Source organism: Osmerus eperlanus, chromosome 9 (assembly GCF_963692335.1).
Source record: "Osmerus eperlanus chromosome 9, fOsmEpe2.1, whole genome shotgun sequence".
Lineage (NCBI taxonomy): Eukaryota > Metazoa > Chordata > Actinopteri > Osmeriformes > Osmeridae > Osmerus > Osmerus eperlanus.
The window spans coordinates 11,303,575-11,322,653 of NC_085026.1; the positions used below are offsets into that span (position 1 = coordinate 11,303,575).

The 19,079-nt window shown below is 41.9% G+C and overlaps 4 protein-coding genes across 5 annotated transcripts in view; 2 read left to right on the plus strand and 2 right to left on the minus strand.

Moving 5' to 3' along the window:
* The window catches only part of LOC134026308 (connector enhancer of kinase suppressor of ras 3-like), a 33,352-nt gene extending 31,097 nt beyond the window's left edge, over positions 1-2,255 (minus strand). Inside the window, exon 1 of the mRNA XM_062468941.1 lies at positions 1,900-2,255. Within this exon, the coding sequence (XP_062324925.1) occupies positions 1,900-1,960 (61 nt within the window). The 5' untranslated portion in view covers positions 1,961-2,255. The remainder of the gene's footprint in view (positions 1-1,899) is intronic.
* Positions 2,256-4,749: 2,494 nt separating this feature from the next.
* On the minus strand, positions 4,750-10,699 carry qpct (glutaminyl-peptide cyclotransferase). The gene is made up of 7 exons (XM_062468690.1): positions 10,521-10,699; positions 8,227-8,373; positions 7,806-8,087; positions 6,973-7,140; positions 6,404-6,503; positions 6,108-6,224; positions 4,750-5,986 (listed from the first exon to the last, which is right to left on the minus strand). Exons 1-7 carry the CDS (start codon positions 10,635-10,637, stop codon positions 5,805-5,807), a joined length of 1,113 nt encoding a protein of 370 aa, XP_062324674.1. The 5' UTR covers positions 10,638-10,699; the 3' UTR covers positions 4,750-5,804.
* Positions 10,700-10,875: 176 nt separating this feature from the next.
* Positions 10,876-16,237, plus strand: mocs3 (molybdenum cofactor synthesis 3). Its single transcript, XM_062468689.1, has 13 exons — positions 10,876-11,392; positions 11,534-11,666; positions 11,787-11,879; positions 12,215-12,335; positions 12,873-12,947; positions 13,053-13,170; positions 13,315-13,423; positions 13,527-13,589; positions 13,946-14,109; positions 14,426-14,473; positions 15,054-15,150; positions 15,354-15,461; positions 16,013-16,237. Exons 1-13 carry the CDS (start codon positions 11,300-11,302, stop codon positions 16,168-16,170), a joined length of 1,380 nt encoding a protein of 459 aa, XP_062324673.1. The 5' UTR covers positions 10,876-11,299; the 3' UTR covers positions 16,171-16,237.
* A 647-nt stretch (positions 16,238-16,884) lies between these two features.
* Positions 16,885-19,079, plus strand: part of prkd3 (protein kinase D3) — a 35,908-nt gene continuing 33,713 nt past the window's right edge. Inside the window, exons 1-2 of one of the 2 annotated variants that reach the window (XM_062468687.1) lie at positions 16,885-17,170; positions 17,663-18,343. In XM_062468687.1, the coding sequence (XP_062324671.1) occupies positions 18,056-18,343 (288 nt within the window). In that variant the 5' untranslated portion in view covers positions 16,885-17,170; positions 17,663-18,055. Of the gene's footprint in view, positions 17,171-17,354; positions 17,556-17,662; positions 18,344-19,079 lie in introns of those variants that run through there. The other variant, XM_062468688.1, reaches the window with a different exon arrangement.

The window sequence follows — 19,079 nt, forward strand, 5'->3', positions numbered from 1 at the left end:
ATGAGTTTAGGACTATATTTGGAGCATGACTACAGTAGTCACTCTGATTTTAGTCAACTTCTACTGTGTGGGTCTGTGTCTGTGTGTGGCAGAACAATATATCCTACTTGTCATTGGGTACATGTTCGTGTTATTCAAAATCTTAACTTCATTTGAGTTAATTTGCACTGACGGAATCCACATTGAGTGGATCCAAAAGTGAATTGGCAATGAAAAAATAATCCCATTTATTTTCCATGTTCCTATTTTAACATTATATTATCTAGTTGGCCATTTATGTAATTGGAAAAGTGCATCAGTGGCCTTGGGGAACACTGTCCTGCACCTTACATAGAAGACCCACACACCATATGACGCAAGTTACAGCAGGAAGGAGGGAGCCTCAGGTCACTAAGTACAACAAAAACAAATGTTCACAAAAAAATAGTGTTTTAATTGACAGAACTAGAGTCACGGTAGGACAAAGTCCTTTCAACAGCAATGTATACATAAAGGGGTCATGCTGCTTTAAAAATGTAGCAACCAACAAACTGGACACACAAAAAAACTGCCATTATCTCTGAGTAAAACTATCTGAGGGAATGTGTGTCAGAGAAAAGGTGAAGGAGTGTGTTTTCAGAGTTAAAACTGCATGTTGGTATTCAATGGCACACAGGGCTCTCTGCAAATCCATTAGAAAGACCCACCAGAGAAGAACTGCAGAGTCAGCGAGACCCGTAAAACAGCCCATCAGAGAGCCAGTCTACATTGCTAATCCTCTGTCCATACACTGAACTTTCCCTGGAAGCACATGGTAACCCCCCCTCCCCTCCCCCCTACCCCCAACTCAGCACTGGCTGTCACTAAAACACATTCTGCAACTATTAAAAACATCGTTTGACCTGTGTTGTATTCCAGACAGATGCAATTGTGAGATAATGATCAAAAGGGTCCTGGATCAACCGTATATCATTGATAGTGTTTAGACATTGTATGGTATAACGTTACTTAAGCTCTTTAGACAACTGCCCCTAAGCATAATGACTAACTCGGAACAGGTGTCATGCGAGTTTTATCTGAAACATGAGTTTGTGGACCATGCTATCTATCATGTCCTTTTAAATTCAGTAGGCCCTATGTAGCCTATAAAACAGTTCAACAGGTGTAATTTACAGAAGGTGAGACAGCATTTCTGTCGATACAACCTCACAATCTGCGGTCTCGAAGTAGGACATGCCAATGCTGTGACGGGTGCAGGTAGTTCGTTAAAGAATAGTTGTTCAGTGATGTCATTTTCCTAACCGGCATTCCAGGTTTAGAACAAGTAGTCTACATGCCTACTTTCAGGTACTTTCTGAGTGGAAAATTACGTTTTCTGACGGAATTCTGCTGAATTCTCTGGCTCAGATATGCTTGATGATATGATCCACCATGCCTGAGGGGAATATACTTTTAGTCAATAGAAGTAACGGATAAATCATACAACTAAAGTATAATAGCCTACATTTATCGTAAGTAGGCTATCGTTTAATTGATGGAAAAAACAAGATTTCGTTAACAGTCAGACAGATTGTTTTCCAACCGTCACCTGTCAACCCGACGCAAAGAAAAGAACAATACCGCGCGCCTCAAATGCTGCACTAATTTAGATAGGCATAGTAGGGTACTAACCTGGAAACAACGACTAACTGTTAATAATTGTCTCACGCAAAGCAGCTAGGCTAACTGTAATCGGAACGGGCAACTGTTTAATGTATATTTTAAGTATATTTGACCAACTGTTACGTTAAGGGCGATATTGGCAGTTCAGCAGGGCAGTATCAACGAAACTACAGTAGGCTATCCACGAAACTAGAGCACAGTTTCAGAAGTTTCAAAAGTATGGTTGTGAAACTGGTGTCTAAAGTGTACCAAACTCACCTTTCATCCAGTCGACAACTTGCTTTGGTGTCCACTTGGTTATTGGATCCATCGCTTGCATGTTCAACAGTGTTCAATAACACAGCTAATCTATCGAAGTCTACTAAATAACAAAGCACGTAGTGCTATCGATGTAACACGATGTATAAGCCTGTTTTCAAAATCACCGTCGCATGTCTGCTCTTTTTTGACTACAACAGCTGTCTTCTTCCCGTGTTCATCTTCAGAACTGTTTCGTGTTCACTCTACACTAGGGAACACTTTCACACGCATGGTCAGGGCCAGAAGTGTAAACCCCCTCATCTATTCGTCACTGGGCTTGGAATCGAGTTGCAGTTTCTACTGTTCATTCCTGACCGCACTCATATCAAACTACTGTAAGAGGCGGAGCCACAGTCGTTCAATAATAGAAATACATTAAACATAATCTTCATTATACCATACTTTTTTGTCACGCTTCTTAAGCAGTCACCTAGGCTTTTAAATAAAGTTGTTGTTAAGGCTTATAATGCAGAGTTTGGTGGCATTTTGATGGTTTCGATTCTTGTTCATAGTTTGATATTTTACGTAATATAAACGACACGATGTGTAGACACATAATTCATAATTCAATTGATTTTAACTTGAATGACACGCGAGTGCGCTCTGTTGGCGAACTATTGTATATCAGCCACGCATGCTCTTTCTCGGCAGTGTTCTGTTTATGAGTACACTTTTTCTGTGTTCCAATGGCCATAATTAGATGCTGTGGGCTATAATTGGTTGAACCCTTTCTATTCATGTTTTGGGTGTTGCCTCCTGACTTTTATATGCTTTTCCCATTTCCCTGGGGAAAAATATGACATGCACATGCATGGACACACTCACACACACACGGCATACAGTTCAATATCATTAATTCAGTTAAGAGCGATCCGGGATTGATTCAATAGCTCCAATCCTGTATGTCAACATAATTGGATGTCTGGTTGCAAAGTGGTTCAGACAGTGAAATGTACAGGCAAAGGGCAGGCATGATATGTTTGTTTTACTGCCATGGAATAATAAAATGGTCACTGATTCCCACAATTGGCTGAATTTAGTTTGATGTATAAAGATGGTTCTAAAGAGCGAGATAGGACCTTCAGAAGTAGGACGTACCATCTTCCCCAACTCCCTTCCTAAACTGTTAAACACACCTCGGTAGGGAGAGTCTCCAGTGCTAACCCTGCCTACAATACACAGCTGGTAAGCCACTGTACAACTGCACTGTAATCATCCCCAAATTAGACTTCAGCTGTGATTACACCTAAGCGCATATCAGTTGGCTGCCGGGCAGTAAAATTGTGGAAACCACAATACAGCAGAACGTGCTATTACTTCTGCTTTCTCCCATCTTCCTTGTTTGAACATGCTGGTGTATTTGCACGTCAAACGGAATAAAGACACAAAGCAGGCAAAGTTTACAGGTACAGGCTAGACTACCTGTATGGTTGAACTTTAAAAGGGAATTTCTAGAGACAAATTAATTGCAGTTGTTGCATACTAAATGAATATGTTCACTCCATTAATGCGGTTGTTGCTGTTGTGGACTTGGAAACCAAGGTATTGGGAGGGGAGGGGGAGTAAAGTCAGAAATGCCTATCCTATTTAAGGGAGTTTGCTGTTTGAGGTGTATCCCATATATGTAAAAACAATTGGGCATAGGAAAAATAGGGGAAGAAATACTTAAGCTGGAGAAAGTTATTTAGTTTAGGTGGTAATTATGGCCATCCTGGGAGATGATAATGCTTCTGGGAAATGGTCACAAAAGCATGACCAAGAGAGACTGTGATGATGAGCAGGTGAATCAAGGCTGGTCTAATCATGGCATGACAGTTCCATCGGTACACTCCCAGGATAAACAACAGAACAGTGAACTGTCAGGGTGTGGTGAAGCCTGCTCAGACACGGTATGTACTATTAGTGTGTGAGAAAACACATAGGTCCAAGCCCCCAGGACATAGAATGACAAATGATTTACGTCAACGCCATCATTAACCTATTGACGATGATAAAATTTATGTCAACCAGATGACATGAGAGTTAGGTTAAGGTAAGATGGTTACTCACAATAAATGTTGACATTATAACTTCCAATGAAGGTGCTGAATTGGCCAATTGTATCACATGTAACAGATTCAAAGCAAAAAATCCCTAAAATGGCAACTCAAGGAATTCAGTGTTTATATTTGCTTACTTTAGGAGACGATAACACGTCTCAGCCAGAGATAAGGTGGTTTGACAAGTAGGCATTTAGAACAGTTATACCTTTGAATCTGCTACATATCACAGCATGTGTTTCCTTGTGTTGCTAGGCGTCCCAAACATGTCAGAATGCAGAAAGAGAGAGACAGAAGAGAGAAAGACAGAAGAGAGAGAAGGGAGTCAAACATTCTCTTCCCAGGGAAGGGTGGTGAATCGAGGGGTATTCGTATACCGTGGAATTCTGGGGAGGTCCTGACAGGATTAGTGAATCATGGGATTGTTGTGTGTGTCTAGGGAGGCCCAAGGAGGGCAGGCCCTCTAGGCTTCACGGCGGGGGGTGAGGGAGGCGGAGGAGGGGTGAGAGAACTCACGACCAAGGATGTTGGATAAGACGTCGTGCACTACCCACGGCCTCAGGGACCACACCACACTGGCTGAGGAGGAAAGCCAAGATTTGTCATCTCCTATTTACCAAAATAATTTCAATAAACAAACACTCTACCTCCTACAGAGGTCCACCCACAGTATGTTGGGCTGATTGAACTATCCTTGCTTGTGCTCTCAAACACAGCTCCCCAAAATACCCACCAGTCACACCATAACAAAAAACAAGATCTTCAAAGCAGTGTATTCCGAAGATCCAGAGTGGGGTTCCTAACTTTCTGGATCAACATTTTATTTCAGGCAGAGGAAGTACATTTTTGGCAGTGTGTGTTATTTCAGGAGCTACATCAAAATGGGACTAATATTGTTATAAAAAACAAACACAAGTGAACATGAAACTAAACAGGCCTACATATCTGACATGGCCGCATATGAAGAACTACAGATGTTCCATCTTATCAATAAGCACACATGCTTATCTCAACAGGTTATCTTTATAGACAAACTAGACAGTTAAGACTTTCAGAGACAGTCATTCTTCATTACACCTACGTCCCCAGTGGTTTTCCTTTGAAGGCCATTTTCTAGGATAGGATTTAGCTTCTGTTCATTAATGCAAGAACATGATCCACCTGCTGTTTCATGCGCCAGATGGTCCTAAACCCAATCAGTATTTATATTTGAACCATCCGTCCGGCAAGTAAGGCTACTGTAACACACTCAGCTATAGTCTGTTATTACTCTCGGTTGAATACATGATATAGATTATCAGCTGTAAGACCCTCCAACATTGCGAAAAGATGAATGGATAGAGAGAAATAGAGAGAGCAAGTCACGGTATAAAAATAGAAAGACAAACACAATAATTCATAAGCAACAAAGAAGACACCGATTATGGTTTATCTTCTTGACCTATCTTTTCTCCTTCGTCTTCCTCCTCCTTTCACGGCTAGTACAGCCCTGACATTAGCATGAGCACAAAGATGGCTCCTCAGTGAGAGAGCTTGCAGGGGATGTGGAGAGATAAAAAGAGCACTGTGGAGAGAGACACACAGAGGGCCCTGTGTACCTCTCTAGTTGTTGGGGGACAGAGCCTGAGGGAGGGAAAAGAAGCTGTGCTGAGGTCTCTCTGGTTCTACAGACCCAAACGGTGTGCAAACTTTGGTTTCAGCCGGGCACCCTGATGCATAATTCTGCAAATCAAAGATCGAATGATTATGTGAATTCTGGGCTGAAGGAAAAGTCTGTGGAGTGTTTGGGTTTCAAAGACCAGAACAGATGAAGACTGAGAGCCTCTAAGGGGCATTTTGGGGGTTTGAGGGGTCAACGGGTTTGGCATTTAGGTATTCCAGGACAAAGATCTGAAGGATCTTGTTGAGATTCTGGATGGTGGACCGGTCCAGGTTCTGTTCATTGTCGTCAAATGTGTGCCAGACTGAGGGGAACGGGCTGGGGATAAGGTGGAGGACACGCACACCTAAAAGGAAACAAGAATACAAAGATCTTCCGAATCAAAACTGGATGTCTGTGTATGCATGTTTGTATGTATGTGTATTTTGTGTGTGTGTGTCTCTCTGTGTATGTACGTGTATGCGCACCTCTGTTGAGGAAAGGCATGTGGTCATCCTGCACAGGACCCACAGGTAGATTAGGCCAGAAGTACTGAATCTCATTGGGATGGTCCACAAGCTGTCCAATAGTGTGCAGGCGACGCTCTGAGCACAGAGGACAAAAACAATCAACCTTCAGCCACAATGTAATACCTGTCAACCGGTCTATTAATGTTGTTCGATCGACCGTCCCTTCATACTGGTCGGGCAACCTTGAGGATTGAGATTCAGGATCAAACAGCGATGCAGAGAGACAGACAGTGAGTTTGAGTGTGATTATATACCAATGTTCTGCATCCTGGTGAGCCAGCGGGTTGTGCTAGGGAACTGGTTGCCAAAGCGAGGACTGGGGCCTCCGATAAGATCCAGCAACACAAACAGGTCCTAGAGAGTAGAGACAGAGAGATACAGAAGAAGAGGATGAGAAAAAGTGAGAGAGATAAACTTCCTTCAGCTTAGTGTGAGCCTGGTCTCATGGGAAAGTAACTCTGAACTTCCAGTACACTCCCATAAAGCTTTGAGGTGAGGAATGACATAATGTGTTCCACTGTGTAACCCAGTGAATCTCTTAACACACATACACACAATACTGATACTGTTTTTAAAACTGTTTATCTCTTTTATCACCTTCAAATGGCAGAAGTAATCTGTTTCACAAAAGTTCTGCTATCTCACAATAGCTAGGATACCAAATAACACACTTTGGATTCATCTGACATATTGTTATTGTAGTAGACAGTGTAATGAATGATTAAATATGCATTTCTCAAGCCTCCCTTCAGGAACTTCTTGACTGGGGTGAAAGTATGTGTTCTCATGGGTCATCTAGAGAGTTGTTGTGGCGTTGACGCACCATGCCATGTAATAGGTTGGTGTCGGGGGCCCCGGGTGGGTGGGGGGTTCTTTCCATTTTCTGTGCCAGGTGGCGAGAGCCGTACAGAGAGTCTGTGGACGTCCACTGGAAGAGAGCCTCCTCCCCATCAAAGAACAACAGCTGCAGAGACAGGTCTGGACTGGAGCCCTAAGAGGTACAGAAAGATCGAAGGAGAAGGAGAGACAGTCATCTGCTGCCCCCTAGTGATTCTTATTTTAATTAAACAAGGCTATCAAAATACCCAAAAACATTTTCCGTGGAAGTAGCTCTGGAGGGTTATGCTCTAATAGGTGGATATAGTTATGGCAGAAGGCTAACTCATGGTGATACGATGATTTATACATTTCAAAGAATATCCACTGTTCATGGCTCTTTTGTGCAGATTCATTTGTATTCAGTGTGTTCACAGTGACCTTTGTCACAGACTGCAGTGCCTCCTGCTCTGCTCCTGTGACAGCTTCTGTCAATCACACACTTCTCCCTTCAGTCAGTGAACCCACAGACCAGTAGAGGAATCAGCATAAAAACATTTTGTGAACCCAAGCGGAAAAAGAGCACACTTAAATGTAATTTAAATGTATTAAATGAGAATGTTTTAGATTTTCAATATATCTATCTAATATATCTATATATAGTACTTGCAATGTACTGATTTTGTATTTTCACATACTTATTTGTACTTCACTTGGGAATGCCAAGCATTTTTGTATGTGTTATATCTTTATATTATGTAATATAACTACTCCACACAATATGTGAATGTGGTTGTCTCGTGTATACAAAATAAAATACATTCCAATCGTTGCTGCTACCTTTTGGATCTTCAGTTCCTGGTCCAGGGCACGTGCCAGCTCCAGCATCATGGCACAGGGCACAGCTGAGTCTGTGGCACCTTGGAACTCACGGCCGTGCCACTGTGGTGGGTAGTATTTGGAATCATAGTGACATGCCAGTACCAGGCGACGCTTGGCAGAGGGGTTAAGGGTGGCAATGATGTTGGTGAACGTCATTGGGCCGTAGGGTGTCTGGGACGTGAACTTGTCCTCCTGTACATCCCAGCCTGCCCCCAGGGAACCTAATGTGGACTTGATGTGCTGGGGACAGAAATGCAAATGTGCGGATTACATACACACACACACACATTGATGACATAGCCATTCTCTTTTGCAATTAAATCATCAGAATCATATCATCCCCATATGACGTCAATACATTCCCTCTGCGGGTAGTGACCTGCTGCACGGCCAGGCTCCCAGCAGTCCCTGGGTATCTGGTCACCAGCAAGGGCCTCAGATCCCTCTGCCACATCTGGGCCACGTCAGTGTGGGCTACAGCCTTGGTGATGTCACTGTTGCTCAGGGTGGCAGCCTTGTGTTGGAGCTGGGGAAGCAGGGGTGGTACACAAGAAAGACAGAGGAATGAAACAAGGCCAAGAAAGAAGAAATAAGGAGAAGACAGAGGAAGGAGGGACACAAGCGCAAGCAGAGGTTCGAACAAAAGGGAGACAAAGGAGGGACATATGGAGAGGATATATAAAAAACAAGTAGAGGTGAGAAACAAGAAACGGACAGAGGAAACAAGGGGAAGACAGCAAATATGGAGAACAAATAGGTAGGAAACAAGGAAAATGTAGAGGTAGGAGAGAAGGGTTCAAGGAGAAAACAGAGGAAGGAAAGCAAATACAGTTCTGATCCAAGCTTATCCAGTTACAGGCAGCATGTCCAACTTTCAAGCCACATAATTAATCATGATTATGATATTTAAGCATTTTACATGGCAAAGTCAACCATACGAACAAAAAGAAAATTGCCAGGTACCACTGCCAATGTCCACTACCCGTTATTTCGTAAACCTCATATTGAGGTCATCAATGCTGTCATCACTCTTGTCTGTTGAAATACTTGAACAAGCAAATTACTTAGGGCAACCGGGAAATATATTGAGACATTGAAATTGAGAAATGTGTGGTGACTGACTACTGACTATGTGTCGGGGAAAAAACAAAGTGTTGCAATAAGCTTGTTTAAACATGCAAAAGAATTAAATACTGTCTGTGTATAATGAGTGGATTTATGCAATGCACTCAGGCACATTTTCTGAGAGACTTTCACAGAACACAATAGATAATCAGAATCCACATGAGAGAAAGAAACATGACTGAATAGGTTTAGATACACTGGAGAGCTGCTGTATCATGATTAGACGCATGCCAGTCTTGAATGAGCCAGCAGGCTGATAAGAAACACAATGTGTTGCTGTGAACATGTTATCTCTCTGTCTCACTCAGATTCCCAAACAGATTTACACAAACACACTGATTTACAGTAGCATTTACATTTCAATACCATTGTTTTGATCCCAAAAAAGCAATTTCACAACATTATTGATCATATTTCCCTGAACCTCTATCAGGTTTATTTGATCTCAAAGTCCGGCTCCTCCTGCAAAGAGACGCATGGTTGTCCTGGTAACTGACTGAGCCGGGAGCATAGATGCCCAGGGGTTGTCGAGAATCCAGCAGAGGGTAAACATGAGAACACATCTCCGTATGAAACATTGTTTCTACTGTACTTTATTCTTCTCTATTGTAATGTCCCCTACACTTTACATATGGGGTATAAGGGATACTGTGAGTAGAAGATCACTGTCATTGTGCAGGTTGGTGTTGAATCAGTCAACATCAGTATGAACATAGCATGCTTTTTATCCCAACCCCCATTCAGTCATGCTCGTGACACTCCACTCCATAGGCTTGTCAACTAGTAGGGAAAACAAAACAACCAATGAATAACATTTGACTAGGACTGGATGTAGATGAGTGACCTGTTGATGACTGTGATTTGATGATAGAGACCTGGCTAATAGACCAATTACGTGGGTTCAATTAACAATCATACTCCAAGGCTTTCAATCTGGGGGAATGGGTTAACTCTGGGTACAGATAAGATTGAAAGGGGTTTACTTTGATCTATAAATATCAAGACCTGCAATTGGTGGATCAATGACGATGGCTGTGCTGTCATAGCAACCAAATAAAGAGGAGAGAGGGTGAACAACATGGGGACTTGGATGAACAGTCTCCCACTTATCAGTCTCAATAATACATTTTAGAGGAATTACATATACCTGCAAAAAATACCTGCAAATAAATAGGATTGTAAGTATTGTGCATGCAAAGAGAATTTACATCTGACTGTGTCTTAGAGAGCCTTCTACAGAAATAGTTAAACAAGATTTTTCAAAGAAGATTGTGACAAATCACATACAAGTATTGACAAAACTAGACTTTAAAAAGAAGTGTAGCTAAAACATTGGTAAACAAAATCAACACCCAATACTTGCGACAGTACTCACAGTAGCAACAGTATATAGTAGGCTATAATTGTACACTATATTGGTGAAACCATCTAAATGCATGTATAAAAAATAATAACTAACTAAGACAAGATCGTGTGGAAAAATTATGTAATGCTGCTTTCATAAAATTGTAATTACAAGTAGGCTGGAAGAAAAATCCAATAGCCTACCTTTTCATGGGTCCATGGGACCTGTTCTGCTTGTCCATTGATAAAGTCAATTAATGCCACACAAATCCCCAGCACATAGACGAAATGCACAAACGGACCACGGCGACGTTCAGCCATCGCTGAGCCTGAGGTTTTTCTTGCTATGAAAATTCCTACCTCTCTCCTCAGCAAAGGCTTAACGAATCATGTGAGAGAACATGAGGGAGGACCCAAGGCGTTCACAGCGCGTCACTGATTTATGAAATAGCCTACCTCAAGGCCACATTTATCCGATCGGTTCATGACCTACAGTACACCTGTTAAAACTGTTATAGGAAAGTCTACATGTTTTTCAAATATTTAGTCCGTGCCAGTAGGCCTAATTCATGGATTTTAATCTAAATAAAAATGTCATTACTTTTTTCAGATAGCGTAAGAAATTGTTGGCAGCTCCATGAATATAATTTTAAGAACATCTGTTGATGATATACCGTATATGTCAGTGATTATTGCACGTTTCGGTAGATGCCATTATCCACTTAATGGCAGAATCCGCATGGATTGTAAAATAATCGAATAACAGGATCACCGCGTGCACTTTCCTCAATCAACTCACGAGGTCGCTGGTACAATCTAAACACGTGGTCTTGCTACTCCGCCGTGGTAGACCAGGAAGTAACCATTGCTACAAGTCAGATGACAACAAACTATAGAATCTGAAATCTACATTTACGTATTTTGTAGCATCATATCGGTTAGAACAGTTTGTATCGTAATAATTTCTCTATTGTCCTGCATCAATGGCGGAGGAGGTGCTTTGGTTGAAAGCAAAACTCAAAGAAAAAGAAAATGAGATAGCTGAACTGAAAAATAAACTAGCACAATTGGACAAGGTATTGCGCGTTTATCTCATGTAATTAACAATTGAAATTCTAGTTTAGCATGTAATTAACAATTGAAATTCTAGTTTAGCAACACGTTTAAGTCAAAGTGCGTTCCTTCACGTGCTCTTCTCTCTCTCCATGTGGAATTAGAGCAACGTGGCAGGGTTGGAACTACACGAGAAAGTGACTGACCTGTCTCCTCCGCAACCCAAGACAGCCCTTTCCAATGACGACGTCATGAGATACAGCAGACAGCTGCTGTTGCCAGAGTTTGGAGTTAAAGGTAATAACGACGACAATAGACTTGATTTGATCTGTGTTCAATAATAGGAACAACTCATCAATGCACAGTGGTCGTGATAAAGTAGCCTAAATGTTGGCAGCATGCTCTTTCGCCCTGCAGGTCAGCTGAATCTGGCCAGCAGCTCAGTTCTGGTGGTGGGGTGTGGAGGACTAGGTTGCCCCCTGGCTCAGTACCTAGCCGCAGCAGGAATAGGTACAATGGCGTTCTTGTTGAAAGTCAACCTAGAAGAACTGCACTACGTTTCTCATTATATACAAATATATAGAAAGGTAGTAGTAATAAACGATTATACACTCAAATACCTGATATCTCATATATTTACAGATGCTTTAAACATGTGCAATTCTACAATTCTGCAATACAACAGTGTCAAATAACCACATAGTACCCTCTCCAATAGAATTAGCTAGCTAAAGTCACTCACAAACCCTTTTTGCCCTATATACATTGACAGGGGATAGACCCCCACCTTCCCCCAGTATTTGTGTACATTGTGTAACAGCATGTCCTTGTATGTGTAAACCCAGGTCGTCTGGGTCTGCTGGACTTTGATGAGGTGGAGCTTAGTAACCTCCACAGACAGGTTCTCCATGGGGAGGATAGCTGTGGACAGGCCAAGGCCCAGTCTGCAGCACAGGCTATCAGGAGGTAGGCTCCATGCTTTAGTATGTTTCTGGAAGTAACATTGTGTGTCAGCCATATAGTGTAGGATGTTAATGTGACCTGGGTCTTGAGAACTACATGACCTACGAATACTGGGGTCACTTTACTTTTTCTGTAAAAGTGCTCTTCAGAATTGACACGTTTTATCTGCAGTTTATTTATTTTACGTCTACAGATATTTAGTTTTGGCAATAATTTGGAAACATCTGTTTTCTTGCCTACCAATAGTAGGCCAAACTGTGTCTAACCTCCACAGCATAGCCAAAACCACTTGGTGGTGCCATTTCTCTAAATAGCAAAACCATACCCTCATCACCTCTTTACCAGTTCTAGAACTATCTGTGTTTGTTTGAGTGAAAACACATGAAAGATAATGCAGTCACATGCCCAAGACATTGCTGGCTTTAACACCTTGAAGATAAATGTTATTTTCTGTCCTTGTGTCTACATCAGACAAGTAGGATAGTGTACTCATTTGGTGCTGTGGTTATTTATTTGGTCTGTGCTAACGTGTGTCCTAAGGTTGAACTCTACAGTAGAATGCATTCCCTACCACCTTCAGCTGTCCTCAGAGAATGCACTGCAACTAATTCAACAGTATCCTCCAGACCCGGGTTGTGACTACAATTCTCAGGGACAATGAACTGCTGGTAAAATGTGTCCATGTGATTAGTTGTGACTCCTTGATGAGATCCTCCTCATGTATGACATTGTGGCTGACTGCTCAGACAACGTTCCAACACGTTACCTGGTGAACGATGCCTGTGTGCTCAGTGGGAAGCCCCTGGTGTCTGCCAGCGCGCTGAGAATGGAAGGACAGGTAATAAGCATCCTCTTTCATGGGACTTCCATGGCTTATCCCATAACTGAAAAAAGCAAATGAACATCTCAGACTTTGTTATTTATTAGGATGTGAAGTGATGCACTGACAATAGTTGTAGTTTTGTTTACCCTCTGTGTGTAGCTGACTGTATATAACTACCGTGGAGGCCCCTGCTACAGGTGTCTGTACCCAGTCCCCCCTCCTCCAGAGACTGTGACCAACTGCTCTGATGGAGGGGTCCTTGGAGTGGGTACGTCCTATCTGGTCCATTAGATCTTAGTCCTATTCAAGATGGGGTGAAGGTAATGTAAATGATTTGGTTGTTCATTGGATTGTTTTCTCTTTTGTCACAGTACCAGGCATTATGGGATGCTTCCAGGCCTTAGAGGTTCTAAAGATCGCCTCTGGACAGGGCTGTATCCTTCGTCTTTCCAACCCCTTGTCAGGCCAAGCTAGTCAGTCTAAAATAGCATTTTCTGCTTAGTCATCTTACTGAATCAATGAATGCAAGCTTGAATTAAGCAGGCAGACTGTAAGATTCGATTGTGGCAAAGCAAGGGAAGGAAGGGGTGTTTTTCTCCATGGCCATGCCCATCTGATAAAGCTCTGCATATGAAAGATGTAGAAATCTAATCTTTAGTACTGGAGCCTCTGATAAGTCAAAGGAAATATAGGCTACATCTACGAGACTGTGAGGAGTGCAGCGTCTCTGAGTCCTTCCGCACAGTGAAACGTACCAGGAAATAGTCCCTTCCTTGACAGGGTGTGACAGCTTCCTGTGGGCAGCAGCTGCTGATGCTGGATGCCCAGGAGGCCAGATTTCGCTCCATCAGGCTGAGGCCCAGGCAGGCAGGCTGCCATGTGTGTGGGGAGACCCCCACCGTGACACACCTGGCGGATTACGAGGCCTTTTGTGGGTCTGTAGCCACTGACAAGGTCAGTCGAACTAGGAAAACCAGACTGTGGTTCAAGCATGTTGGGTAATGTATTTCTTTACTGCAGCATCAGGAGATCTGTGTTCTCTGGGTTGCATAGCTGACAGTGTCTCCTCTCACCTTGGTGAAACATTCTTCTACATATGATGTTGCCAGCCCCAATAAATACTTCCATCTGTCTTTTATTTAGGCAAAATATACTGTGCAGATTCTTAAGTCTAACAGTAAAGTAGGTTTTCTTGATTTTTCCCTTCATTATAGGATAAAAATCTAAGTATTTAGTCTATTATGTTTACCTAATCCATTCTGCTTCCCAGTGCCGCAGACTGAGCCTCCTCTCCAGTGACCAGAGAATCACAGTGCAGGTAGAGTATGAGACTGACCATGTCGTGACTTGCTGCTTTATAATGATGATTATTGCATGATTGCTCTGGTTTTTCTCAACATTTGTGCACATTCATAAAACTCAGATTATATCTCAATTTGGACCCAGCCCTAAATGGGAAATGACTAGAAACTTGTTTGTAAGGTTTTCTATGTGAAAGAATAACACGTCTTTTTATTTGGCACTGACTATAATGACGGTGGTTTAGATTCGTTTGTGTTGTGCTGAATTGGAACTTTAATGAGAAATTAGTCCTTTTAGAGGCATAAGATGTAAATCAGGATTGATTGGACTGTCACAGAGGGTATGTCATTTTGTTTTTTTTTATTTCCTTTAAATGAAGCGGCACAAAAAACGTCTAGCCCCTTCCCAACTCAAAGGATAACCCGTTAAAGTATACCTCAGAATATTCTGATATGATGACATCCAAAGCAATTTAACATTATTATTACAGGCCATTTATTCTTTCTTTACTGTACCTCAGGTTTAAATGAGCAGTTATGTTATTGTCTTCTGTAATGTATCAACTGTTGTATATAATCTAGTCTATCAAATTTCAGGAATATAAATCCATATTGGACAGTCCATGCTCCCATCTCCTGTTAGATGTCCGCCCTCTTGTGGAGGTGGATATGTGCCATCTACCCTTTTCTATCAGTATCCTTTTACATGTCAGACTGCCCTTTTGGCATTTAAGCTTGTTTACTTGCCAGGTAGTTATATTAATAGTGGTTCCTAACACAGTGAATGACGTGTTCAATTTAACTGATATGCTTGCTCTCTGTGTCACCTATGTTAATGTACTGTTATTAACTCAAGTTTATATCCCTATGTGTTTATCATCCTTAAATCATTGTAAGACATCCCTCTCTCAAGTTTAGAAGACAGAAAAAGTGAACACGTTCAGCTGTTAAAAGAGAAAATTAGCCAAGTAAAGCAGCAGACGTTGAGTGGATCCCAGGTCCCAGGTAATATGTGTCCAGCATATGTAGCCAGGTCAGCACATACACAGGCCCTTAGCAGCTAGATATAACTAGGTATTCATATTCACTAAACTAAGAAGAGTAATCTGAGTGCTGATTAGGTCAGTGTGTAGTCTTGCACTCCCAGAGTCTTCGCTTATTTTGGACAGCCAATGACTGCAGGTGATGGGGTTGCTAAGCGATCCTTTTCCAAAACAAGTATTGTCATTGTGAACAGCTGGTCAGCCTTTTAGAATTTAATATTCAAGATTTTATTTTAGGACAGACAGAGAGTGTATATTCAGTGTGTCTGCATGTCATTAAAGGGAAGTCTGTCTCCTTTAACAAAAAAAACTTTAACATACAGTATTGAGATGTCCAAAATAACTATTTATAAAACCCATTTTACTGTAGATTAAAAAAATACATGTGGTTTCATTGTAAAACACAACTGCTTTTTATTGCCTTTAGTAGTCCAGACATCATAATTAGAGACCTCAGTCAAATTCATCGTCATTCAGCGTCATACACCTCGCTCTCCTCTCTGTTTTCCATAGTCTATGTCATTTGTAAGATGGGTAATGACTCCCAGAAGGCTGTGCAGGTCCTGGAGAAGATGTCTGGCACTGAGGTGGAAAGTATCACTGTGAAGGACATCTCTGGAGGCCTGATGGCTTGGGCCCAGAAGATGGACCCCACCTTTCCTCAGTATTAACTCAGCTGAAGCTCCTCTGCTCTTCCATTGGGATGATTTTTTCTAATAAAAGTATTCTTCTTTCGTACTAGTTGTCTGTCTTCTTCCAAGTTATTTTTCGTTAATGTGTGTGCAACTGCAATCTTTCTTTTAAAATGCCAAGTGTCATCAGCAGCGCTATTAGTAGAAAAGCCAGCACAAGTTGAATCTATGTGTTGACAATAGGCAACATCTGGGCGCATTCTTCAGGAGCTGACAGTAATATACCTGTTTAGATATGGCGTGATTAGAAAAACAGTGTTTCCGTGGTTTAAGGTGCCGTTCCCTGATTTTGATTAGGGTTGCCGCTGCCAAATGTTAATTTGGTCGATAGGGAATACGGAGTTGGCAGTAACACAGTAGCCTACCAAAATCTTACAAAAAGTTGACATGATTACAGTTTGTAAAGATCCTAATCCATCTCACATTAGACCTATGACCGCATGAATGAATTTATTCAACAGAGTGAACTTTTCCTTCACATTTAATAACGTACAGAACCAACATCAGAGGTTACATTTTGTGAAGCCGTCTAACGGAAAAGAAGTACAGCCAAAAAAGAGCATGCGCAAACGAATGAAGTCTGATGGAGGCGCCATTGCCTTTGTGAGACTGTAGTTCACACAAGAATCTCCACTGATGAAAACTCCTTTTAGCGAAGCTAATGAAACTCCAAAGCCCAGTAACTTCTCTCTTTTCTCGTCAAACAGGGGGAGTAGTCACAGCTGGAGGGATAATAAGATGCGCATGAATTTACTATCTAAACGATGAGAGAAAGTTTCTAAGCGCAGGAAACACAGCAATGTACAGTGCGTTCAGCACAATGTTTCCATTACATTTCTTTAGCTACATTTTTGGCGCTGCTTTGTGAGTTTTAAATTGTGAATGAACTCCAGTGTACGTTCTCTTCGATTGTTGGAGTTGCAAAGTTTTTGTTGTCCACTTGCCATGGATAGAAAACCACTCATCGCAGACAGTGAAGGTAAACCATTTTCACTTACTTTGAGTTTGAAATAAACTAGTTAAGAATATTTCAAACAGCTTTGCAGTTTTCAAAATCTGGGCTTGTATAACTTGTTTTGCTGGCATTCGTGGACAGTCTTCTGCCAGAAATCCCAATTGAAAGTGGGAGGGTCCAGATGTTGAGAAGCCTTGAATCCAGATGTTGGTTGGTTGTGCAGGGATATGTAAACATAACACGCAGATAAAACTACAACAGGTCCCCACATTTTTTGATTTTGAGGTCTCCCAAGTGCAGGATAATACGATATAATTTGGCTTGCTTTCAACGGTCAGATTGTTTCATGTGCATAGCCTAGCTGAATATTTAATGTAGCCTACTGTCTACTATGAAGTAAAACTTAAAGGTGAGCCTTTTATCCGATTCTTTGAAATAGTTTACAATGGATTACTGTTTCTTAGGCCGGTTTCAAACAATGTTTCCACCCAATAATACAGTTGTCTTCTTGTTCAGGTTTCCTGCGGTTGGGTCCGAGACGTCTAACAAGGCGAATTGAGATCCGTCAAGAATATGAAATCTGGAGGGGATGTCGTTTGCTCTAAGTGTCAAATTATCTGGCTTCCTCTTAGGCCAGAGTTTCCGCTATTGGACCCGCCAACCTGTGCGCATTGATGGGCCGTCAGGCGTCGGACTGAGAAGTTTGGATTGCGGCAAAAATTCCTGGAAAGAAATGTCGGTTTGATTGATTGAAGAACAAGACCATTGCCTTTGATGCTCTCTGGACATCTTCCTTTGACTGAGTACCAACTATTTCATAGTGGTACAATAGTGCCTTCTTTAGCGAAGCATCACTGACATATTTGTCTGAATTATATTGCAGTAAAGAGTATCATTGGAAGAAACCTAATGTCTGCCTGTAGCAGCTCCTCTCCTCCGTCCTTCCCAAGAGCTTACCTCCTTTCACATCACCCAGTTGCGCCACCGACCCCGTCCCCAAGCCCGCCAGCACCGATTTACAGCCGACTGTCAAACGGCAGTCACAGCGCGCCAAGTCCCACTAACTCCCGCAGTTCATTCCACGGAGTGTCGTTTCTTCTTCAAATTGGCCTCACCAGGGAGACGGTTAACCTGGAGGCAAATGACCTGTCGCTGTCTGCTGTGAAAGATCTTGTCTGCTCCATAGTCGACCAAAAGGTAATTGATCCACACCTGGCCCAATGGATTTGAAATAAAATTACTAAAATTAATATTTAAAAATGATAACTTTCAACAAACAATTCACTGCAAACATCAAGATAGTCTGTCATTTTAAGTCAAAATTAAACTGTTAATAGAACTGGAACAATGACATTCTTTCTCATTCAAGTTGTCATTTCAGTGCTATTTGTTTGCAAAGCAGCAGTTAGCAAAGCAGAAAACATCTGTGTTTCATGCACAAAATGGGTCTTCAGCACCACAGGAGTGTGCACTAAGCCTACTCCAGTTACTGGGCATGGTCTAGTTGTTACAGTTATTTACATTGTGGTGCACTCTCACTGGGGAGACAAACACTTAGCCACTTTGTGGTCTACTCTGCTGTAAGCCATCTATGATGTCAGGCACCATCCAGGTTATTTTCCATGACAATAGTGGGCTGCTGTAACATCAGTGGAATTTAACCCTTGTTTTAGAGGAAGCTTTGGACCACTCATATTCAGACTGACTATTAATCAGCCGTGTCTCTAGTATACCATTTGGCAAAAATAAGCACAAGATGAATCCCAGGGCATGCCAGTAGAGAAAACAACAGTTTGTTTACTTAATTTATGCATGTTTATCATAGATTACAAGTGTGTCTACATGTGTGTGCCTTGTGTGTGCCTTCTGTGCATATTAGTACACAGACCATGTGTGTGTGTCTGTGTCTTAATGAATACATGAGACGATTGTG